This window comes from Pundamilia nyererei, unplaced genomic scaffold (assembly GCF_000239375.1).
Source record: "Pundamilia nyererei isolate P.nyererei 1_Seehausen unplaced genomic scaffold, PunNye1.0 scaffold00032, whole genome shotgun sequence".
NCBI lineage: Eukaryota > Metazoa > Chordata > Actinopteri > Cichliformes > Cichlidae > Pundamilia > Pundamilia nyererei.
In genome coordinates, this window is record NW_005187433.1 from 2,766,313 (window position 1) to 2,792,125 (window position 25,813).

Consider the following 25,813-nt stretch of genomic DNA (forward strand, 5'->3'; position numbering starts at 1 on the left):
TTTTCTTTGCCCCAGTATTTCAAATTTTCCCCTTCACCACCATAAAGAGTCATTTTAAGGTTACTCTAAAAAGTCAAATTGGTAAATAAAACTGCTTAACACAAAAAAATATATAATCTGGTGGCAGATCATTTTGTTTGTACCCTAATGAGAAAGGTAACAATTCCTACATACAATCCTAGGTATCTCATGTTTGTTACAAGAAAAAACTAAATATAAAAAGGGATTACTCTGTAAAGTTATTCCTACCAATGACACTGCAGAGAAGACGCAAGCTGGTGGTATCACCCTCGCCAGCATCACGAGGGCTCTCCCTCCACGACGGTGGTAAAGGAATCCGCAATCCGATTGGACGGTGAAATTTGCGTCGCCGAGGTTCGATGGTAACCACTGGGCTGAAGGTGGCCTGGTTACCAAGCTGCCTGGTCAGCAGTTCATCAGGGATTGGTTGTGCCTGATGTTAAAGTGTTAATGGCAAAAAAGGGACACTGAGGACATGACGAAAAGACAGGAGGAGAAGGCTGCATACATGGAAAATGGAAAAGATAAACTCAAGCACAAATAAAACATAACAGAAACTCCGCAAGGATCAACAAACAATTAAAACAAAATGTTTAAAAAAAGGAAAACAAACCATAAACCATAAAAGCAAATGTGCAATAGGCTAAAACTTCAAATTCCCAATCATACTCACACATGCAACAAATTCATAAACTCAGATCAGTGCATCAGCTTGGTCACTGTGGCTCACAACTTAAATCGGGGAACTGAGGAGTGACGAATGGCTGGATAAAAAGGAAAACAGACGAGCGTAGCCAAAGTAAAACTCATGCAATCTTCTTACGTACATAATATTAGTGCCATGACAAAGAACGTAAACGATGTACACTCAAGTGACCAAGCAACAGAAATGAAGAAGCCATAATCCTTCCTTCCTTTCTGCTGTGGAAAACAAAGCCAAATGTAGGTGTAGTGTGAAAAGAGATCAGTCAGCATGAGTGTGTGCCAAGTTCCCAGACGGGTGTCTGCAGAGGTCTGGATGAGTAACAGCCAGTCATACATTTGCCAGAAGCTCCTGTTTGGCAGGGCAGACACCACGTGTTGCAAACACCAGAGATGCTTCTTAAAGGTCAGGCAAATTTTGAAAATGTTCTAATAAAGTATATAATTTTTCTATATTAACCTATTCTATCAATGAAATTCTTATTGACAGTGTTTAAAAACTGAGAAAATCTTCTTCCTATCGGTTTGATATCACTGTTTGTTACAGCTCTATTTTGTGAAGTAGATGTATTTTTTTTACATTTTCATTGAATAAACCAAAGCAAATTTATCACAATGAAGTGCAAGGCAAGAGAAATTTACTTTAAAAAATGTACATGATTTACAGTAATACCAATAATAACTGACGCTACATCACAAAACACTGAATGAAATATAGATTTACTATTTGATGGGATATCTCAAATGACAAGTGATGACCTTTCTTCTAGCATTAAGGTTTATAGTACTGAAATAAATCAGTCTGCCTCTTCACGTCTCGCATCAGGTCTCCATGACTGATAGCAAAACTCAAGCATTTTCAGACTCATTGGTCAAACAGACATAACATCAACTTCATGGCATGAAATCTGTCAAATCTGAACTCGTAGACTGAAAGCAGCACAAACAGAAAATGAGGCCAGAGGTAAACATGTTGGCACAGTCTTGGTTGTTTTCTCATTCGAACATCTGTTTTTGTGTTGAACAATCAAGCAATTATGAAAAGTGTACATGTGCAAAGCCTCTTTTCAATTCATATTCTCACCTGCAGTCCCAGCCTCACTCTCTTGGTGACAGCAGTCTCAGGGAAGATGGCTTCAACTTGGGGGACCAGCTTACTGGTCAGCCGACCGCCCTCTGGACCAATGAGATCACTCTCCTGCTGTATGCGAGACACTACTGCAAAGTAGAGGGGGAAGTCAGTGGAGATCATTCGACGGATTCTCTTCTTCTCCAGCTCCTCTTGGCTCTCCAAGTCTATATTAAGGTGAAATAGTGGAGATAAGCAGAGAAAAGAGATAAAGAGGAAAGAAAAAGAGGGTAATGGTAGGTGTTAGGATACATGTCTAGCTGAAAATTTCAGTCTTAAATGAACACTTTGTGGGAATAAAGCCTGTCTGATGCTGCGGAGGCAGCTTCTGTGTTTAAAAAAACCTTCCTATGCTTGTCTTCTGTAACTCCAGGGACATACATCAAGATTAATACAACCCCTCAAGGTTTCCCTGACAGGCGACATCCATTACAATCCCACTAACCTTCATCCATGCCATTCAGAATAGTTTCCAGTACTTCGTCGCCATAGCGATTGCGATGTTCCTTCCAGACCGAGCCGTTCTCACTGCGGAGCACCACAAGCTCTCTGTCTCCTCGTCCCAGTGAGGCAAAGTGAGGGATTTCTACTATCACTGGTCTGTGAATGAAATGTCAGAAAGGTTTTTAGAAAAAGGTAGGAGAGGTGCATATTTTATCTTCTTTTTCTTCGTCTTTTAATGACAATCTATAGGTTTTGGGGAACAGAGAAGACTAAATGCTGTAGTTTTGAAAGTCAAATGCATTTCCCTACTTGCCTGGTTTGGTACTCATCAGACTGAGGTCTGCTCTGCGGTATTATTTTATTTCACAGTGTGCCAAAACATTCTAATTGATGACTCTGAACTACAGGCCAGCTGGTTCAGAGCCCAGACTAACATTAACAGTACAAGTTATCAATGCCATTTGCACTAATACACAGCCTTTTGAAGTGCATGTTCACAGCTTAGAAGATGCAACATGTGTGACTTCTAAAAAACCTCTGCCACTTGATTGGTCAGACCTGGTCCTCTTTAAATGAGCTGATGTCCAGAGACGACATGTTTATGAATGCTTTTTATGTTTCTCCTTGCATGGTTAGAATTTTAATATTGTACAATAAAAATGACCAGTGCTCACGCACAATGGTTTTCAGAAATGCTTGATACATCATCCCAGCATGACTCTGGACCTTTCAGCATTGGTTTTCAACCTAGTCCTTTGTGTACAATACTTTCTGAAGATTTTTAAAAATATTTTTAAGATAATTTGTACTGTAGATGATCCCCATATTCTCTGTAATTTTACACTGTGATAGGTTAGTTTTAAACTGCTTAAATGACTATTTTCCTATAAATACCCCGTCATGATCTAGTCTTGTCCATTAAATGGCACAATCACTGAACTTGTCTTGGACATGTCATGTCTATTAAGAGCCACGCAAATACATGCACATATAGGCACTCAAATACACACAAAAGTATTTTGCTTTGACTGTAAATGCACAGTCAAATACGATCAAATACAGTTAATAAACCAAAGAAAGGTCTGATTTACCCAAGGAACTGCATACTGGACGGCCCCAGGGAGATGATCCGGCTAGCGAGGCCCTCGCCCTCCACTAGTGGAGGAGGCGTGGTCAGTTTCTGGGGTTTAACGAGACGGCAAGTGATGCGCGTCGGTGCAGCGCAGGTTCGGGGAGGGATGATCACTCGTAGTCCATGGTGCCTGCTGCCTCGCATGGAGCCCCCTCGAGCATCCACCATGAAACTCACCAGGAAGCTGAGTTACATGGTGCCATAAATTAAGAACATGTAAACTTTACTTTATCAAAACACATTTAAACATTAATAAAACACGACAGAAAGAAAAAAAACACAAAGACTGGACTTTCGTCAGGGAAATCCTCCAGCTCTACGAGATGGGAACAGATTATTCATGTGCTGTTTGTTCAGCAGTGTTTTGAATTGATCTGGTTTGCCCGCTCATGGTTTATGCTATTCATAAAGAAGACATCAATTGACTGTGTAGGCGCTCTTTTCATTTGCTTGTCTGGATATGACAGGAGAGAACGAGTGATCTGCAGCAATGCTCAGCAAGAATGATGTGAAAAGATTTGAAAGAGATCCCGATTCTGCTTCTCCTGCATTATACCGGTGGCTTAATACAGGTGTCTCTATGTCTGAGGTCATCTTTTCATACTCACTATTTCAAAAGCTGACTCATGGAGGTACAGATACAGTAAATTATGACTTTGCATAATTGATAAATTGAAGTGTTTATTGCTGGAATACAGTTCCTTTAAATATAAGATATCTGTAAATTTGGATTGTGATCATCGTGATCATCACTGATAATCATTACAACCACCATTTATCTTTTGGTATCATACCTCTATGCAATAACATTAAAACATAAATGGACTGCATTTACCTAGGCCCTTTTTCGTAGCAGTTTACAGAGCACTTTAGATTGTATATAAGTAAAGGATGCTATTGTCACATAAACTATCACCTCAGTAGATGAATTAATGGAATCAGTTGCCAGTTTTAAATGTTAATGACATTAGAGTTTAAACAATTTTGTTAATTATAATCAGGTTAAGAGAAAAATAGATGATAAATATAATATGCTTTTGACTATCATCATAGGCTTTTAACAAGTCTGCACTATCTGCACTTTTTTTTTCTATTTACTTTTTTGTAAAGCCAGAAATTTCACAGTCTGCCAAAACACTATAATAAGAATCCTGACAAGAAGCATCGACGACTGATACTGTTTAACATAAAAGCAATTTTAAAAATTTGGTTTAACGGGGGAAGAAAAACATTTTAATAACTCACCCAGTGTGAATAGGGCTGGCTACAGGGCTGACATTGTCTGAAGTCTCAGTAGCTGGACTGCTTGGGATAAGAGAATCTTCATCATATTCTTTTGGCAAAGGGACGGGGGTGTGCTGAGGTCAGAGAGGGAGAAATGAAAATGGAAAACGGTGAGAAATTGAGGCCGTAAAACAGCTATGACTGAGAAGATTAAACCAGAGAAAAGTAGGAGGGAAAGACTGAGATAAAAAGAGAAAGAGGTGATATAAAACATGAAGCAGAGAGAAGACCATAATAAAGGAAGAGGTATGAGTAAAAGTCAGAATCTGGTTCAATAATATAAGTTAGTGATATTTCCATTTGAATATCTGTCTTCTATAGCCTCTTTTTTGCACCTTAAAAACTTCATTCTGCACAAGAAAGTGATTGTCAAGCAATGTTAACTTAAATTAAGTGTCCCTTTACGAGTACATACAAGTATGTAACAACTACGTAACAAATCAATGGCTTCCTATTCAAAGAGGAAGCTTAGTTTATATACTTATCAGATCCAACTAATCCCAAATAGCTAGAAGAAATTAGAAAAGTATTCAAATGGGAGCTCAGGTCTCAGGAGGATAAGATAAAGTAACAAATGCTTACAAAGCCACTCTTAGTCACGAGCTAAGCATACCTGATCCAGCATAACTGTCTCTGGTGACACACAGGGGATCCTGGGAATAGCAGGAGAATATGGACTGTCGAAGAGGAGGTAGGAATAAGGTAAGACAAGAAACCATTGCTGAATATGACACCGCTATCAAAATTCTAATAAAATCATATGAGCTCACTCTGCTGCTTCTCATAATCTAAGGTAAGGATAAATGAGCTATGTCAGTAATTTAATCGCCAGCTCAAATTTCATTTTCAATTATATCATATTAGGCATTCTTCACATAAAGACTCCTCGTCACACCACCTCACACTGACTTACGTGGTGCCCATGCCGCCCTCAAAGTCTCTGAGGGTCTTCTTTGGGGAGAGAAAGTCATCATCCTGGTCCTTAAAATCATCAAGCTTCAAATAGCGAGCTCCGTCCATCCCCAGCAACTCGTCTCCTGTGGTAAAAATGTAAAAGAAATGTTTAGAAAGAACATGGAAAATGAACACAGAGAAAAATAAGTGGTAAGGAACAGGTTGCAAGGAGCACATAAGGAAGTAAGAGAGAAAAGGATGACACCAGGGGGATACGGAGTAAACTTTAAATTAAGGACAAGTTCTCCCAATAAATATCAGTTTATCTCAATACATTTCAAGTTGTTTCAAAATGTATTTTATGAGAAATGCTCTCAAAACCTTGAACTCTCTTCAAATTCGAGTAAAATCAATTTTGATATAATCCCCAGATGAAATCTGTAATTACTACTCCACCATCCTTCCCATCCCTTCACCAAACCACAGAAAAAATGGCCACAAAGCAGTTCCAAACATTTTAGTCCAAGCAATGGAGTCAAACCAACAACAACCAGAGCCGATGGAAACCAAAGTAGTGAAAGAAGAGGATTGGTAAGACAGTGAATATCAACACAGTTTAGGACACTGCATGGACAGCAAACTGCAAGGCACCTGGTGACAGCTTTTTTAGTGAGCATGCCCATTAAAGATGAAATCACATGTGGTGATGGTTGTTTCTGTGTAGGAGAAAACACCTTAATTATTAAATAGGAATGATACTAAAATAATAATTATAACAACAACTTTAAACCGCTTCACAAGACAGACACTTTAGCACCCATTCGTATAAGCTGTTCAGGAAAACAAAGCAAAAAAATGTTAAAGAAGTAAAAAGTGAGAAAATTAAACAAGTATAAAAACAAGAAAACACATTGCAAAAGGAAAAAATGCTTCCAAAACGTGTTGAAATGATTCGAATTTGGTTTATTTTTTCTAGATTTTTAAGGCAGGCCGATGACTGTATAAACTGGAGCTGTTTGCTGGAAAGTGTCACAGCTTTGCCACAGTATGTGTTTTATCCGTTTATGGATCAATTACACTGTAAAAATCAGGAGGAACAGCAACGCTGCACTGCAAGGGAGCCATTTAAATTTAAATACAGAAATATTGGAGTTCTGTCAATGATAGATCCATGACCAGATATGTGCTGGTAAAAGGAAAATGTTGTGACTACATGCTGATGACAAACAGACTTTTTAAAGAAAAAGCAAATCTCTGAACAAGAGGGAGAACAGGAGAGATCAAAGATAAGACAGAGAAAATAGAGGATAACAAACAGGGCTGGAGTCAAAAGTAGAACTGATTAGAAAGACATTTAGTGACACACAGAGAAAATGAGAAAGTGCAACTGCAATGAAGGCACAAGTTTACGAGTCACCGGACCGGACAAGGCAGAGATACAGACACAGTCCTACCTAACGTTAGCTGGGCAACCCCTACAAGACAAATGGAAAAGGGTGTTATAAACAGTCGCACATATACAGTCAAATTCATGCTGGTACTTCGACATGTCAGTGTACTTCCCATGCGCTCGTCTTCTACCAAAATCAGAGCTGAAAGTTAATTATCAAAGCTGCACAGTTGATGCTTTTAACATAATCAAATAAGACAGCCTACCTTCATCCTCTGAAACATCCAAAATCTCATCTACAGTTTCGGGGAAACTCATCCGATGCTTCTCTGTCGTGATCTGTGGAGAACCAGGGTGGGAATTAATTTGCAAGCAGTGAGGGAGCTGAATGTAATTAGGAAAACAGAGTTTGCTCAGTGAACATCTGATCATGGTGGGTCAACGTTTCTTCTTCATGTACTGGTGTAACTAGGTGAACCATGCTCACCGCAGAAACGGACTCCTCAGTTACCAGCTTGAGCACATCGATGACAGAGATGTAACCCAGCCTCTTAGCAATGCCCAGGGGAGACGTGCCGTTCTACACGGAGACAAATAATTAAAATGACTAAAAACATTTCCACAGGAAAAAGAAGTATTTTAGAGTCCTGTGAAAAATAAAAGTAGAAGATCTCAAAGCATTCAGGTGTTTGTAGACAAAATACCACAATCTTGCCAGGAGTGAACATCCCAACAGATTCTCTACAATTCTCAGAAAGTGCAAAAAACCCAAGAGCTACAGCTCTGACTCTACAGGTCTCTGCTAGCATGTTGACTATTAAAATCCATGACAGCTTCAACAAGTATGGTTTATTTGATGGGGTTGCCGGGAAGGAGCATCTTCTACTTCAAAAGAACATGACAGTATGGCTGAAGTTTGCCAAGTTAGATCTGAAGAAACCACAAGAGGTTTTTGGACAAACAAGGCCAAAGAGGAGATGTTTGGCCATACTGCTCAGCACCATGTTTAGCAAAAACAAATACCTCATGTCAACTGCCAAGCATGCTGGTACTGGACGGGTGATGATTTGAGTTTGTTTTGCAGCTTGGGCGCCTTGTATTCATTGAGTTGACCATGAAATCTGTCACATTTGAGGCCATCTGTCCAAGAGCTAAAGGTTGGTAGTATACAACAGCATGGCCGCAAAAGAAAGGAATCAAGGTGTCACAGTGGGCCCAGTGGCCCAGTCAAAGTGCAGACCTCAGCCTGACTGTAATGCTGTGATGGGACCATAAGAGATCTGTAAATAAATGAATGCCTGCAAACCTCCATAAACTAATGCAATGTTGTAAATTATAAAGTCATACAGCAAATCATTATTTCAAGTTGTTGCGGCTAAAGGTTGTTTTACAAGCTACAAGGTATACTTAGTTTATCATGACTGCATGGAGTCCTGTAAGAAATATAGTTTTTACAATTACGGTACACATCTACAACATAATGCATTCAGTCAAAATACAGATAAATGTAGATTTTTTAAATTAAAAAATATGAAGGCAAAAGGTGAACTGATATATCCTACAGGCTGCAACAAACATATACTGGACAGTATCCACCATAGTTATACACATGTCCAAACTTCTAATATATCAAAACTAGTGAATGGAAAGACAAAAAAAAAGCTATTAAATTTTACGGTTTAATTACTAGGTCTTAAACTGCATCTTTCAGGCCTTTCATAAATTGTGCCTGTCAAAATCATTAATTTAAAATCTAACTAGCCAATTAGGGCTGTCAGGTGTATGTAGTGATGTAAAAAGAATCTCTGAACAAAGTATCAAAAATTAAAAATTCTGATGTAAAATAAATGGATAGACAAAATAGGATGCAACATCAATTTTTGTTGGGGAACTCTAGCTCCAGAGTACACACTGAAAAAAAAAGTTTGATTGCAACGTAGTCACGGCAACTAAAATAATAGTCCTGACAGTGAACACACATACATTGTGCATGTGGAAAAACGTTTACAGAGAAATATTTAACAGGATAGGAATGTTTATCAGTCAAGAGAGCGATGATGATGATGATGATCTGTGATCTGAATCTAATCTAGTGCTAACTATTCTACTGAAGGCAATTTCTTTATTTGTTATCACATGTTTGTTCATTCAGAAAAACTGCTGCACAAGGAAGGGTTTAGTAAAAGTTTCTCACCGAGGTGATCTCATTGGGTTGGGCTCCATGTTTCAGCAAGAGTGTGACAATATCTGTGTGGCCCTGCTGGGCTGCCTGGTGCAGAGGGGTGTAGCCCATCTGCAGCAAAAAAGAAAGCAATAAAAAAGTTTTGACGGACAAAAGAAGAAACTAAATATGATTAAAAAAAAGGGGGGTGCTGACAAGGAATTTTACCCTTGTCTTGGCGTTCACATGAGCTTGCTGCTGCAGAAGGAACTTCACCATCTTGATGTTGCCATAATGACAGGCCACGTGAAGGGGTGTGTAGCCCATCTGAGCCAAAGAGAGAAAGACAGCAAGCTGTTGTTTAGTTGCTTTAGTGATACCCATTAATTGTCAGTCTAAATATCGGGCAAATATGTGCTTAGTCATTTGGCGCACAAGACTGTATAAAGACAAAAGATGCCATCTCTTCAGTTCATCACACACACATGGTATTTTATGTCTATGTGTATTCAGTGGAATCGATGTAGCTTACACGTGAAGCAGCATAAACAGATGCCCCCTGTTTGACCAAAGTGTCTGCGATGCCCACATGACCCTCCTGGGCCACAAGATGCAGAGGAGTCAGTCCATTCTACAAAGAACGACCAGAGGAATGAGCATCATAGTTTATCTATTGTTTGGACAGTATATTAATCTAATAATAATTTTAAAAAAGCACATATAAAACTACAGGAATTAAACTTTACTCTTTAGAACATGATCAATTCTCTCCATTCTAATATTATACCTTGTTTCCAAGATTTACGTTGGCCTGTTTGGAAATGAGCAGAGCCACCATGTCAGGCCGTCCCTCCTGTGAAGCCAGGTGTAGGGGCGTGATGCCTTGGAGGGACTCAGAATTGGGCGATGCCCCATTCTGAAGAAGACAGCTGGCCACCTCCATCTGGTTCTGCTTGGCTGCTATGTGAAGGGGAGTGTATCCATTCTGCAGAAAGAAACAAGGACAAAACAGAAATAAAAAAGTGGACATTGCTATTCTTCCAGCATATAACTTAAACGCTGCTGTGAGAGAGCACTTGCCAGTACAAAGTTTGCTATGCAAGTCAATGTATGCTTGAGAATCACTCTAATTTAGCCTGTTTTGTATGATTGTCAGTCATGGATTGGCAGGTTATGCTGGCCTGCCTCTAATGTGCACACACATATGTGTGAACATCTTACTCGGGCAGTGCTGTGTGCAGATCCTCCCTTGCTGACCAGGAGTCTAACAACATCCAGGTTGTTGTGATGGACGGCCACATGAAGGGGTGTCAGACCATTCTGTTAACCACAAACACACACACACACACACATACGCATGAACATATATATAACCCACAGATGCACACACATATGCAAAAAAACCACACAGAAACATGTATATATGAAACATATACCATGGTAATCAATCAATTAGCTGAAAGCAAAATTATCTCGGGGTGGGGTCAAACTTGCAGAATGAACTGCTCCTCACTGCCTGTCAACAAAAGTACAGACTGGCTCACCTTCCCAGCTGCATTTGGGTTTGCTCCTCTTTCCAGAAGGAGTTCAGCCACATCTACCTTTCCATATTTGGAGGCCACGTGGAGGGGAGTGAAACCTTTCTACTCAAACGAAGAAGAAGAAGAAAAGACTAAGATGTTTGTCAAAGATTCAGTTGCATCTGTACACCACAATGTTTCTGAATATGGGGTTTTACTATATGTAACTATTTGTGGTTATCTGTGCTTATATTTAGCTGATAAAATTATTTTAAATTATTTAATTTAGCATAAGACAGACTCAAATAACCTCAACGGTCATCTTTTGCCAGAAGCGGTTCAGTTAGCAATAAAACGCGGTCTGCACTAACTGAGCATTTAATCTTAATTCTGATTTTACCTTTGTCATCTTTATTTGCTCCGCTCCAGCATCCAATAATATTCGAATAGTCTGGACATGTCCTTCACGTGCTGCAATGTGTAAAGGTGTGTGACCTGCAGTTGTAGCTGAGTCAGGGCTGGCCTTGTGCTCAAGGAGCAGCTTGACAAGCTCCTTGTGGCCCATACGGGCTGCACAGTGTAAAGGTGTCTGGTCATCCTGGACACAGAGGACAATGAGTTTAGTTCAAGTTGGAAAACAGATACAGCTGAGCATCGGGAAATTAAACATCATGCCTAATAAAACCTGCCACTGTGTACATGAAACAGCCTTTATGCATTGTTTGTGACAACTTAAAAAGATCAGTGATTGACTGATAATTGCTGCACGATCATTTGTAAGTTTGTTTTGGGTGCTGAATAAGGTACTATTACTACTACTAATAATAATAATAATAATTTTATTTATAAAGCGCTTTCAAACAAAGTGCTGTACAGCTATTTGAAACTGAAAAGATAAATAAATAAAAGCGATACACAGCAATAATAATAATAATAAGTTAAAACAGTAAGAATTTAAAAACGAAAAGCCGTAGAATTAAGACATGTAAGATAGGGTGAACAAATGTGTCTTCAGCTTAGTTTTTAAAACCTCCAAAGAGCATGCCTGCCTAATATCTTGAGGGAGGGTGTTCCACAGAAACGGGGCACGGAAAGAAAAAGCACGCTCTCCAATTGTCTTTTTTCTGGCTCTAGGAACCTTTAGAAGGCCAGAGTCCTGAGTCCTGAGCACGGGATGGGACATAAAGGTGTAAAAGGTCAGAGAGGTATGAAGGTGCCAGTCCGTTTAAAGCCTTGTAGGTGAGCAGCAGGACCTTAAAATCTGCTCGAACCTGACAAGGTAGCCAATGAAGAGATCTCAGTACAGGGCTAATGTGCTCAACTTTCCCAGTTCTTGTTAAAATGCGAGCAGCTACATTTTGCACCATCTGTAGACCTCTAAAACTTTTTTTTGGTAGCCCAGAAAGAAGAGCATTACAATAATCAATACGTGAAGACACAAATGCATGGACAAGAACCTCTGCAGTGTCGCTTGACAAAACTTGTCTGATTCTGGCTATGTTCCTCAAATGATAAAAGGCGGTCTTTGCACCCAGAGGAGCTTGTAGAAATATTTGTTTTGTGTTTTGTTTTGTTTATTTAGTGGCATGGACAGGCTGACCCTCTGTGTTCTGCTTGGAAGCATTGGTAGTACTACTAGTACTACTACTCAGCTCATACCTTAGCCTTGGCATCCACTTGTGCTGAGTTCTGGAGCAGGAACTGAGCAACTTCACAGTGTCCTGCTCTGGAGGCCATATGAAGAGGAGTCTCCACTTTCTGATGTAGATAAATACAGGTAGTTACTCAAATGACAAAATAGCACCCCAAATGTGTATATAAGGGTCCATATGTATACTGACATTTGCAGTTCATCCATCTGTAACAACCTACAATGAAAAGTTTCTATATTTATTTATTTTGAGTTTTAAAACTTTCTGATAAAGTTCAAACACACATATTTTTTAAAATTTAGAGTAAATCTTGTTTTAATCCTCTATCGTAGTATTAAAGGCCATGGTTCAGATTGGCCTTTTAATTTCAGTAATCCAGTAGTTAATTATTATTTAATATGCATTCCATAAAACAGATCTCCAAAGGAGTGACTTTATTCCCCTTTCAGTCAGATTCAATTTGTTCTGTTCTGGGATGAGAAAAGCAGTGCTCACCACATTGGAAGCATTGGGTGAAGCCCCTCTTTGGAGCAGGTTTTTCACTATGTTCAGATGCCCCATGAAAGCTGCTACATGAAGAGGAGTGAGACCAGACTGTGAACAAAAAACAGAAAAGAAAAGCACATCAAACTCATGCATTATAAATAGGCTAAATTACATTTAACCTCATTAGCCACGTCTGTCTGGCCTATGTGGATTACTATCAATGATGGTAGCAGCGATTTAGAGAACTGTGATTAGCTCTGTCAAGTACCATACAACTGTCAGGGTGAGGGCTTGCACATCAGGATAAGGATTTGTTAATTTTTAGACCCTTTTCCTCGTGGTCACACCATCCTACCTCTGTGACAGCCTCTAAGGAAGCAGAGTGCTTAAGCAGCAGGTCCATAGACCGCATGTGGTTCTTCTTGCAAGCAATATGCAAAGGTGTGAAGCCATTCTGCAAACATAAAAAAATAGTAAAAAAACAGCTCAGAAATAAATCACAGTGCTGAAGATTTTTGACTTTTCAGTTTAAAAATGGGTTGTACATTTTCAACTCAAAATTACAGAAAACGTTATTTTTAAAGGACTTAATATAAATATATATATTTTTTTACTAATTTAGAAGTTCGCTGAACTGAACACAACTATAACTCATTTAAGGGCAGAAGACAAAGCAATGTGAGCTGAGTTTATGCCAACTTTGAGAAACGGAGAATATCAAATTACTGCTACAGTTAGTTCCTCATTAACACAAGATCCTAGAATGTATGAATGCCATAGAGATCACATTCATTGCCTAAAACTTTCCACAGTAACTTAATAGAAATGATCTCAAAAGAAAACGGTTACTCACCAGAGCCCGTGCATTGGCTTTGGCCCCCTTGTCCAGGAGAACTTTGGCCATGCGATGGTGACCGCAGTGGGCTGCTACATGAAGAGGAGTTAAATGGTCGAGTGTAATATCATCAATCTCAGCATTGTACTGGAGTAGCTGCCTGACACAGTCCATGTGATCCCCCTGAGCTGCCATGTGGATGGGGGATAGACCGTTCTGTAGGAAAGAACAATACGATAGGGACTCCAGCGATCAACTGTAGGCCATATGGAGGCAGAGCAGGTTGGAGAGTTGACACTGACTGAGTCATCATGGGATTTTCTCAGTAGCTAAATGTGGAAAAGACCCCACATTAATGAAACATGCAGCCATGGTGATTGCTTCTCCTTCTGTCAGGAATCTCACCCTATTTGTAGTATGCTCATCTGTCACACCAAACTTCTCCTTCACTTCATCCATGAACTTCCTCTGGAGTGTTCCTCTTGTCATCCTGTCTGGCAGCTCTATATTTAACCTATGTCCAACATCGTCCAATATATCCACTATACCTCCTCTTCACATGGCCAAATCACCTCAGGCTTGCCTCTCTAACTGTGTCTCCAAACTGTTGAACCTGAGCTGTCACTCTAATAGACAAACTTTTGTTATGGACAATGAAAATCTAAGCATCTTCAACTCTGCCGCCTCCGTATCTGCCTCCAGTCTTTTTGTCACTTACCCTTTTCTCCAAACAAACATCATGGCTGGTCTCACAACTTTAAAACCTTCCCTTTCACTCTTGCTGCTATTCTTCTGTCCACCCTGTTTGCACTCTGTTCTACACATCTCTTGTTCACTGTCTGTTACTTTGGATGGTTTGGATGGTTGACTCCAGGTATTAGAACTCATCTAACTTCACCACTTCTGATTCTTGCAGCTTGTAGTTCGTCTTGCTTCTAACGACTTTCAGTCCTCTTTTCCACAGAGCATACCTCCATAGATCAGCCATAGTGCAATATTTCACAAAATCCACCTACCTTAGTTTTAGCCTGGATGGGAGCACCGTGTTCTAGCAGGATCTCAATAATGCGAACATGACCATTCCTAGCTGCACAGTGGAGAGGAGTCAGCTCATCCTACAAAGAGAGAAGTGAAGCAAATTAGACAAGAAATAAACACCATGAAGTGCAGACTAACAAACTCCAAAATCAGGCTGGGAAATGTAGAAGATGTTAAATTGCAGCTTAGTACCTTAGTTTTGGCATCAATCTGTGCTCCTCTGTCCAGCAATAGTCTGACCATCATTACGTTGCCCCTCCTAGAGGCTATATGAAGGGGTGTGATGCCATTCTAAACAATCAAAGTCAATAAATCAAGTCAATTTTATGCTTATAGTATAATTTATATCCCAGCTATATTTACATTAAAAGCTTCTGCATGTAGATATATATGTAGAAAAGCAAATCGTTATGTTTTATAATATTAAACTGACCTTGGGGGTAAAGTTTACATTCGCTCCTCTGTTCAGCAGCAGCTGGGCTACACTCATATTTTCATAGTGAGCTGCAATATGCAGAGGTGTGAAACCAGTCTAAAGAGAAAGAGAGAGACAGACACACAATGGGCATTAGCAAGCAACAGTTTAAAAATATTTACTAAATAAGGACAATGTGAAAGGTTTACAGATAAAAGAAGGAAGGAGATTACAGAATTTTCCTTAAATGTGTATAATTAATTGAAAGAACTTCCTTATCAGCTGCATTTTTGTGCTCATGCAACATCTTTTCTTTTTGACTGACTTATTGACAGTTTAGTTTACCCATACTCAGTGAATGCATACCTTGCTAAGAACATCGGGGTTGGGGTCGTTCTGCAGGAGAACTGCAGCAGTGCGCGTGTCATCGTTTCTCGCAGCAATGTGCAGGGCAGGGAGGCGGACCTTGCCCTTGGTGCCATAGTTGATGAGCAGTGCCACTACATTTTCGTGGCCCTGCTGTAGGGCCACTGCAAGGGGAGTGAAGCCATCCTGAGGGAGGGGACAATAAGAGAAACAGAGAGGAGAGAAGAAGAAGAGGAGGTTAATTAAAGGACGAACCACTTTTTTGTCACTAAAAATAGACTGCAACTATTTTTTTTGTAGGACTCTTACAATGAAAACTGTGCAACACACCAATTCAAGTATGTACATTGATAGGTGACAGAAAAGCTAGGCCAAAACAAAATGGAATGAGAGCAGGCATAATAAAGGGAGATGTTAGATGTTAGCATGTTAGAGACAATGTGATTTCAAATTATATCCTCTTGCCCGACAATTTCTGTTTGTTCTATCAATTAAAACCACTAAATATGTTCCTATTTATTTTCTATTGATAATTGTATTTACATGATCCCGCAATGTTTGTTGACAATTAAAGTTTTGTTGTTGTTAATTAAGGAAATTTCCATTTGGTAAACCTCTCGCATTGACACAATTGTTGACTACTTTACACATCCTACAGTTTCTTATAGTAAAGACCCATCATCAGTGTGGTTTGTCAGGAAACACCCAACAATAAACAGGCTGTTGAAAGACACATACCTCAGTTGGGAGACTTTGATTGGCACCATTTTCAAGCAGAAATTTGACCACTTCTAAATGGTTCTCCTGTGCTGCCATGTAGAGAGGACTGAACCCTTTCTGTTGGGACATAAATACATTTTGTAGAAAAAACACACAAGAAATGGGCATCCACCTATACTGCAAGTGGTGATGTCAGAAAACAAACACACATATGCATACACATGTATACTACTATGCAAAAGTTAGAGCAGTTATGAACAACAATCCAAAGGTAAAGCCTGAGTCATGAAGAACTATTTTCAAAGCACCCATATTTTCATAGAGGCCTAATCCAAACATTATGCAGTTAGCCTTAGATTACATGAATGGACAGAGGACACTGATACAGCTAAAGTTTGGTAACAAACTTTGCCACAAACAATCCTGCCTATTAATTATTAACTGCATCCAGCAGAATTGGTTCTGTCTTTAAAGCAAAGAGGCGTCAGAAAATGTTGTACTGCACTTTTTAAAAAGGTTAATGATGAATAAAAATTGCAAAAATAAAAAATTGTATCAGTTTTTAAAAGCATCCTACCGTTACCTTTATGGGTAAAGTACTGGATACAAAACAGGTGCTTATCTTTCCGAGGACACAGACGCACACATGTTTATGAGTACAGATACTATATATAAATATGCAGAGAAATGATTTATCAGCTGCTGTGACACATATTCAACAGGAACAAAACACGCACAAATGCACATACACACTCGACACACTTGGCTCATACGTTCAACCCTTCTACGCAGCTTGGGGCGACTCACATGTGACTGGGCATTAACATTGGCACCATAGTTGACGAGCTCAGCCACCACCTTCTCCTGCCCTGCCAGCGCTGCGATATGGAGAGCAGTGTTCCCTTTCTTGAGGTCACATAAAAAAACCACAGAGAAGGCGAGAAAAGAAAATTAAAGTGAGTGAGAGGGCAATTATTACAGCCTAATGGCCTAGATCGCTACGCTGAGAACTCAACAGTGAAATCTAGTCTGTGTAGTGTGTATAAGATTAAAAAAGCTATACCGACTAAAAGCAGGAAAACTTTGTTTTAGTTTATTTAGTTGTTCATCAATAAATACCTTTGGTATAAATGAGAAACACTTAAACTGTCTATTTAAACTGTGTTTAAATACAAAAGTATTACATAAAAAAATGTCGTGTATCTGTATTGTAAGTGTAGTTTTCCATTGGTCCCAGTATTTACAACTCAACTCAACTAAACAAACCCTGAGTTAAAATAGTAAAATAAGACAAGTTTTGGGAAAGTGTGGCAGTTACCACGGTTCACTCACTTCAAGTTGGAAACATAGAAACAGAGAGAACAGAAAAAAATGTACCTTTGTAGTTGCTTCCAGCTCAATGCCAGAATGGAGTAATTCCAAGACCATTTTGACGTGGCCTTCTTTAGAGGCGAGGTGTAACCCGTTAAGACCATTCTTAAGGAGGAAATGGAGAGATTTAGTTACACAAACAACTCCCACCAAAGCTATAATAGTAAAGCTTAGACATGAAAGCATTTTATGACCTTTGAGAAAAGGAAACAATATGCTATCCATGCTGTGGTTTGTGTAGGACTTGCTGCTGAACATAATCAGACTCCAAAGCTTATACAGTTCTCCATCGGTTCTAACTCCACCCACTTCATTGACAGGTAATTAGGAAGCCACAAGAGGAGAGGATAGAAATGGTATTCTTCACTCCTATACCCCTGTGAGTGCAGCAACATATGCTCACTTTCTCTAGCTGTGCAGAACATCACTTGTCTAGTTAGAGTGTCTCTAAAAATAACGGATAAACCCACTGTGACAGCACGAGGGCTCAGTTCTGAAAAAATGAAGTTTCTGATGAGACAGCTGTTTTATCTCAGCATGGTTTGTCTCTCTTTGTGATTATCTGTCTTTTTTGTGGCAGCTTAGTTGCACAGTGAATTACTGATGTTTGTAGAAGATGCAGTCTGCCTGTAGTAAACAATCTGGCCACCAGGAGTCTCAGTGATCCACAAACTCTCAGACTTCTGATCATACTGCAGTGTCACTCAATTCAAATGGGTAACAGAGCATCTCTGCGAGCATGCGCTCTGATGGGAAACACACTTTGTATCAAAGGCAATTACACACACTGTAACGTGTGAATGTCTGCTGTGTGTAGATGTGATTGAAGCAGCTACAGGGTGAGATTTCTTTTCTTTTTTCATCATAACACACAAATAATGGAATAGCTGTGGAAATTAGTTAGGTAGGTACAGGTAAACCAAGAACAGTCTGTATTTCTGTAGCAAGGCCAGATCATTGCTGCAGAATCACATATAATATATATCATATATAAATATACCATGTCTGCCCTTGCTTTCATCATGAGCAAAAAGACATCAATGTAACAGTAAACAAATAAACATAAGATAAAAACAATATTTAATAACTTAAAAATGATCAGAAGTGTGGGTATTAAATCCAATTTTTTTAGATTCTATTAACAATAGTAACTACTGAGCAACCAAGGCTTCCAGGTCAAATCCTGCTCTCTGGTGTGGCTGTAGGTCTGCATAGAGATTTCTGCCCATGAAATCACCAAGTGCTCCTCTACCGCACCTGCAAGCTAACCAGCCAATAACCAGCCAATATGCATTTTTTATTGACATATTTTTTGCTTTCAAAGAATATAAAGGGGAAAAAGTGATGCCATTGTATAGGGCCAATTTTATGGCAGAATTCTAGGCAATATGGTACCAAGAAACCATCATAATCAAAGACATCTAACTTTTCTTTTACTTTTTTTACTTAACTCTTCCAATCCAGGCCTGTGAAATAAATCTGAGTTTATTAAATGCCCCACACTACCAAACCAAAGCAAACCAAAGGGCTTTCTGAGCTTCCTGCTTGAAAATGACATGCCCAAAATGAATGGAGTTGTCTCTGCAATTACAAACTCTGTGTAATGTAATGTGTAATATGTACTGATGCAATTCTCATTTTGAAGTGTGACCCACAGTGATTAGTGAAATCCACTGCACATCCACTGTTATTTTATTTGTGTGTTACTCTTCCTTACCTCACCCCAAATGGTCACGACAGATGGCCACCAGTCCCTAAGGCTGGTTCTGTTTGCGGTATCTTCCTGGTAAAAGTGAGTTTTTCCTTCCCACTGTCACCAAAGCACTTGACCATAGGAGGTCTTATAATTGTTGGGTTTTTTCTGCCTCTTTTGTATTATTGTCTTTACCTTATATAAAGCACCTTGAGGCAGCTGTTGTTGTGATTTGGTGCTATATAAAATACAATTGAATTGCATTACTTCCATCAGTAGTGCATCACATACTGATGGAAGTAATATATATAAATATACATAATATATTTATATATATCTGACTGTGTGTGGATTATAACCACCCGCCCCAAAATTCAACCTTGTGCATCCAATTCGTATTTTCTAGTCATTAAAGATGTGTTATGTAGTCATTCCACCCTGGAAAAAGAACAGTTCAACAAAATCATTAAAAATCCCAAATTATCATGGCATTCATGACCATGATGAGCATATGTAAACTTTTGACCACAACTGTACTTAAATATTAATATACCCTACTTTACAAAATGAAAGAAACCCAGGGGGGTCTAGGAGTCATGAATAGTTAATTTTCCTTTTGGTTTATATTTAAATCCTTTGCTGATTTTGCAAAATAGCACTCTACTGATAACACTGAAATAATGGTATGGCATTAAGTATTCCTCTAATGACAAAAATCTATGCAGTTTGTTTAATGGCAAAATAGAATGAAAATAAACTGCAATTATCTATTTAGCTTGTTTTTTAATCCTGATATTCTTAGCAAGGGAAAACCTTTCTTTCCTACAGTTTAGTGCTAAAGAGCTACAGTACTATATATGTTGTAGGGAAATCAATCTTTCCATTTTTTTATTTATAATTTAATTATTTAAGCTAGTGAAACATTAATCATCAAGGCAAAGTACTTACAGTACAGATTTGAGTACATATACTCACTGGCTACTTGATTAAGTATGCCTGTTCAACTGCTTGTTAATGTAAATATAAAATCAGCAAATCACAAGGCAGTAGCTCAGTGCATTTAGACATGGTCAAGATGACCTGCTGAAGTTCAGAGGCTCAGAATCGGGAAGAAAATTAACTGAAGTGACTTTGAATGTTGCATGGTTGTTGGTGCCAGACTGGCTGATTTAAGTATTACAGAAACTGCTGATTCACTGCGTTTCAGCCCATCCTGCGTTCCTCAGGTGACCTTAGTAGCTCAAAATGTCTTGCAGAGGTTTCAGACCTTGACCCCTGCGATGCTAATGTTCGATGCTTTTTTTCACAGCTTGCCTCATGTGACGACTTACGAGGATAATAGTGGGCCAATGACCTTCAACACCATTTTCAAGGGGGGTTGCATACCTCGGACTCTTTATCCGTAGTTTAGAACTGAAGAAACCTCTTGGATGACACGTGAAAGCATTCAATATTAGCTGGATGACTGAAAAGCTACCAAGACACATGATCTATTGGGACTTTCCCACACAACCAACTTTAGGGTTCGCAGAAAATGATCAGAAAAAGAGAAAATCCAGTTGTTGATGTCAAAGGTAAGGGGAGAATGGACAGTATGCTTTGATTTTATAAGATGGCAACAGCAACTCAAATAGCCCCTCATTACAGCCAGTGCATGCTGAGAACCATGTATGAAGTTACAACACATCAAACTTTGAAGCAGATGGGGTATAGTGGCAAAAGACCACACTCAGTGCCGCTCTTGTTAGCTACCGTGCACAGGCACACAATGAGTTTCATTTTCTGCTGAGATATTCAGATGGCAGGGTCAGAATTTGGAGTAAACGGTGTAAAAAATGCGATCGTCCCGTTTTTCAGTAGTGTGATGGTGTTAAGGATATTTTCTTGTCACACTTTGGGCTTCATAAGAAATAACTTAGGAATGATTATATACCACAGACTGCCTGAGTATTATTGCTGATCATGTCCCTTATGACCGTCTTGTGATGGCTGCATCCAGCATGATAACTCACAGTCGCAGAAAGCTCAAAACTGTGTGATGCTCATCATGTCAATATGGACTAAAGGCTCTGAGGAATCTTTCCAGCAATGTTTTGAATCTCTAACATGAATATTTAAGGTTCTGCAGGCAAAAGGGAGTCCAACCTACTACCAGCATAGCATACCTGCGACAGTAGTTAGTGAGTATATTTTACTAGTAGGATTTGCCCTGGTGTAAAAACTTCACCATTCACTCATGTGTATATATTCTACTTTTATCCATAATCTTGCTGAGAATACTTTAATGATGGTTTAAAGATTTTTTTTTAAATGAGTTATCAGGGTTTTATCATATCAAGGATGGATCTTCCTAAAGGTTTGGCTCAATGGTGTAATTACAGGTCCCATTTATCCCAAAAATAGTATAATGGTGTGATATTTTATAAAAGGTATCTTGCAAGAAGTGATTAAAGGAAACAGTACAAGCAGACAAAACTCGTTCCCAACATGCTGCCCTAGAGCAAGTAATAAATGAACAGGAGGGCAAGAGATGTGCAAGGGCACATTAAGTGTCACAAATTTCTTTACTGCACTGGTAGAAATTTCTCCTGAGAAACATTAAGAGACCAAACAATAAAGCTTGGTCTGCTCCTATTATGTGCTCTTGTTCAGTGGTACTCTTTCACTTTTAACAGTGCACTGAAATGTTTATTACTCCAATACTAACTCCATGGTGGATTTGGAAAAAGAAAGGTATGATTATTAGATCAGTCAAAGCTAATTCACTTGTACCGATAATAGATTGCTATAGGTTGTCCATTTTTCCAGAATGCATGATGACTGATCTAGGGAAGATCTCACTGAGAAAAAGGCTTGGCACTGAGACCTTGTTATACACCCTCCTCTTTTATTTGCTTTCTCTTGCCTCCTTTTCTCTTTCCTGCTCCCCTGTCTCCTCTGTTCCTCATTTTCACCTAGGTACACCACGTGGAGTAATGGATGAGCTAGTAGTCTGTTTTTTGTGGCTTTACTTGTTATTTTAGCCTTCTTACTTCATTAGTTTAGTAAGGAAAGTTCTGGGTCCTACAGCCCATTGCATGACTGGCCCAGCACCCTTTCTTGTTTTTGTTTCTTTAGGCCCAGTTTTCAGATGTTTATTTTATTTTGTTTTTCTTCCAATCAAATCACTTGTGTTGGTATATTTATACATTTATATATTTATATACGGTGCGGTCACCAAGATAAGTTGAGCCATTATGTATTTCTGGCTAATTTTTAATTTCTTTACATTTCAAAAAGCAAAACCAAATAGAGTAATGCTGCAATGTAACCATTTTTGTACCACAATTCTTATTTAAATGTTGTAACAGATTTTGATATGAGCCCTGTTTTGCCTTTTTTGTTTATAGAAACCAGTGGCTGCCATTTTTTCTTAAACACACACACACAGGCACAAACGTAAGCAGATTTTTGATGGCTGTTCCAGTGAATTGACTGAAACTGTCTTACTTGATTAGCTGTGTTGATGTCGATTCCATTCTTGATGTGATCGAGCGCCTTGTCCAGGTTCCCTGAACGAGCTGCGCGCAGAAAGCTGGTGGCTGCATCGGCCTGCAGAAGGTGGAGGAGAGGAGGAAGCGAGCACGCAGGTGAATACAAATCACTGTGTTTCTGTGCATTTAAAAACTTTCACATAACAGCGATGACTGATGACAAAATTGCTTATTTGTGAAATTGTAAAAAGAGCAACAATATGCAACGATCCTTCAATATTAACTGTTCCTCCAACATTATCCTTGCTATCAAGTTGTAGTTACACTAAGAGCCTCAGTCAGGTTACACATCTTAATCCATTATAATAACACAACTACCCTTCAAGGCAAGACACAGGGCAATATGCAGGAATATGATACTACTGCACATTCACTGCTTCTCTGCCCTCTGTAAGAGGCTTAAAATGTCAGACTCCTTCCATTCGTGTTTCGCCCACACTCTGCATTGGGCTGGCATTCATAGCACGCTTCATCACAAGCTCCGCTGTCTGCCTGTCTGATCTCAGGCAGGAAAGCTCCTGTGGTTTGTATCTCATTGTGTGTCAGTGTTTGTACGCCCACCCCGATTTCATTTATCAGCAAATAATGTAATACAACTGACCTGCACAATGAAATGATTCAACGCTGTGAAAGAGAAATGTTATGCAGTGTACTGCACTCTTGACCCTCTCTCCACCCTTGTCACCACCAGTTTGAGCTGTTATTCCCAAGTACTTTAATTAGGCTGAACTGCTTAAAGATATGCTTGCCCTTTTCAAGTCACTGAGTCATCTTTTCTTCTCTCCTCACAGCTCATGTGAAAAATAACACTTTTACAGGATTCCATGCAGTCCTGTGAAAAGGTACACCTTGACTGCTTCCATAAGAATTAAGAGGGAATGTGGCAGCCAGGTGCTGCTAATTGAATGCGCTTCATTGACTGATCATCAGCAAATAAGTGGGTAAAAATGCAGATGTTTTGTCAGTTTGCAGGTCTGGAGCATTCAGGTGCGTTTTAACATAATACCAAGGAGGAAAGACATCAACTCTTAGAGGAGCTCGATTCGTTCATGTTACTCTAAGTGCCCTTTCCTGAAGTCAGCACAGGCATCTATCTTGGCACCAATCTATTGTTTAACTGGTACGTGATTTGTGTAAATACATTTGACGATACTATAAATATCATACATGTTACCTGTTACTCTTATCTTCCTGCGTGCGTATTTGAAGGATAATATTGTATTATCTATTCAGCATCTGGTCTCTTTACTTTGAACATAAGAGCTAGACAGCAGTTGTGCACAGCAGAGATGAGAGACAGGACCTCAAAGACTCACTATCAGTGACAGGAGCCTTCCTACTTAACAATCCAGTGTGCTGCTACTGTGTACATTGTAGGTGTCTGTCACATTATGGAGAGTCTCTTATGAATATTCTATCTTTAGGAACTGGCAAGTGAGCAGAGAAGATATTTTAAACAGTACATGATAATTACTCTGTCTTTACAGAATGTGGTAACCTGTTTTTCCAGATGAGTTTTTTTTCTAATACAAACAATTACAGTTGCTCTTTTCAACTCCACACTGCAGCTTGTGAAGCTTGTGAGGCAATTTATGCATGCTGAATTTTGGTTCTGTAGCTTTGCTGTTTTTCCTTTACATGTCTTCAGGGAGAAGTTCAGCTTTTCAAGCAGCAGTGTAGGGCCCAGCTATTTAAATCTTGATTATTTTACTGTGCCAGCATAGATAATATCTGAGCAATGCAAATATCCTGTGAGAACAGGGGACGGTGGTTAACCTGCATCAAGTTTGAAAAGGCGTGGCTGTTATTAATAATAAAAAAAAAAATAATGGATTGCATTTATATCGCGCTTTCCTAGACATCCAAAGCGCTTTACAATTCCACTATTCATTCACTCTCACATTCACACACTGATGCAGGCAAACTACAGTTGTAGCCACAGCTGCCCTGGGACAGACTGACAGAAGCGAGGCTGCCATATCGCGCCATTGGCCCCTCTGGCCAACACCAGTAGGCGGTAGGATGAAGTGTCTTGCCCAAGGACACAACGACCAGGACAGAGAGAGCTGGGGTATTGAACCGGCAACCTTCCGGTTAAAGATGAACTTTTCAACCACCTGAACCACGGTCGCAAATTATACACCAAAACTGGTGTATAATCCTCCAGTTTTATAACCTCATAATACCTGCTTATCAAGCTAATCAAGGTCGCTTGTCACATTATTTTACACAATTGCTGTCACGATCAAATGGGTTCTAGCAAAGACTCATCACAAAAAAATGTGGTCCTGAACCCTGCTGGTGTTCAGCTAAATTTATTTATCATGCGTATATTACGCTATGATTTATTCTACAACCAAAAGCCATTTCAGATCTTGGTCCTTTGCCTCATTTATCTTGGTGTCATAATATTACTGATCACAGTCTACACCTGCATCCCCTCTCTTCTTCCCAATGAGTCTGTGCCATTGTTAAATGAAGCCATTTTCTATGTGCATTTTTCATGTGGCAAATTATTTTGTTAATGAGTGTTGGTCAGGTGAATAGACCCAGCCACAACATGAGGCATGAGCTGACCACATTTAGCTGAAAATGAAAAATCCAGAAACCCATTCTGCACCACTTCGCTTCTGCTTCCCTCCTCACATTCTACAGTATTTTCCCCATATTCATGTGTTCCCCATTGTGTTTTATGCTGTTTGTGTTGCTGTTGCTCTGCAACACATTTACTAGTGCCAGTTATTCTTCTTTGTTATTGTTTTGTTAGCTTTTTTAATTTCACACTTTATCCTGCACATCCTTCTAGATAAAAAGTAGATGTAGAAGTAGACACAGTAGAAGTGACAGTTAAAAAGGTACTGAACTCCATGATGTACTTAAGAAGAGACATGGTGATAGCTGCACTACTGCTTAAAAGTTTGCAGTTACTGACAAATGTCACTGTTTCAGGTTCATTCAATATATTCAAGATTCAATTCCATATATTCAAGTTTTAATCAAAATGTAGTGATATGTAGTGTGATATGT

At 39.2% G+C, this 25,813-nt stretch overlaps 1 protein-coding gene across 5 annotated transcripts in view; it reads right to left on the reverse strand.

The window, feature by feature from the left end:
* LOC102212508 (ankyrin-1-like) overlaps positions 1-25,813 on the reverse strand; it is a 78,861-nt gene that overhangs the window by 23,100 nt on the left and 29,948 nt on the right. For 4 of the 5 annotated variants that reach the window (XM_005729338.2, XM_013909871.1, XM_013909870.1 and 1 more), the window contains exons 2-30: positions 22,743-22,844; positions 17,567-17,665; positions 16,997-17,095; positions 16,208-16,306; positions 15,470-15,655; positions 15,122-15,220; positions 14,881-14,979; positions 14,667-14,765; positions 13,669-13,866; positions 13,171-13,269; positions 12,825-12,923; positions 12,337-12,435; positions 11,078-11,275; positions 10,702-10,800; positions 10,379-10,477; positions 9,945-10,142; positions 9,690-9,788; positions 9,386-9,484; positions 9,191-9,289; positions 7,484-7,576; positions 7,263-7,335; positions 7,061-7,081; positions 5,626-5,749; positions 5,326-5,389; positions 4,674-4,786; positions 3,388-3,612; positions 2,298-2,452; positions 1,808-2,019; positions 250-454 (exon numbers count right to left, since the gene is read on the reverse strand). In XM_005729338.2, coding sequence (XP_005729395.2) covers positions 250-454; positions 1,808-2,019; positions 2,298-2,452; positions 3,388-3,612; positions 4,674-4,786; positions 5,326-5,389; positions 5,626-5,749; positions 7,061-7,081; positions 7,263-7,335; positions 7,484-7,576; positions 9,191-9,289; positions 9,386-9,484; positions 9,690-9,788; positions 9,945-10,142; positions 10,379-10,477; positions 10,702-10,800; positions 11,078-11,275; positions 12,337-12,435; positions 12,825-12,923; positions 13,171-13,269; positions 13,669-13,866; positions 14,667-14,765; positions 14,881-14,979; positions 15,122-15,220; positions 15,470-15,655; positions 16,208-16,306; positions 16,997-17,095; positions 17,567-17,665; positions 22,743-22,844 — 3,553 coding nt within the window. The remainder of the gene's footprint in view (positions 1-249; positions 455-1,807; positions 2,020-2,297; positions 2,453-3,387; positions 3,613-4,673; positions 4,787-5,325; positions 5,390-5,625; positions 5,750-7,060; positions 7,082-7,262; positions 7,336-7,483; positions 7,577-9,190; positions 9,290-9,385; positions 9,485-9,689; positions 9,789-9,944; positions 10,143-10,378; positions 10,478-10,701; positions 10,801-11,077; positions 11,276-12,336; positions 12,436-12,824; positions 12,924-13,170; positions 13,270-13,668; positions 13,867-14,666; positions 14,766-14,880; positions 14,980-15,121; positions 15,221-15,469; positions 15,656-16,207; positions 16,307-16,996; positions 17,096-17,566; positions 17,666-22,742; positions 22,845-25,813) is intronic. The other variant, XM_013909869.1, reaches the window with a different exon arrangement.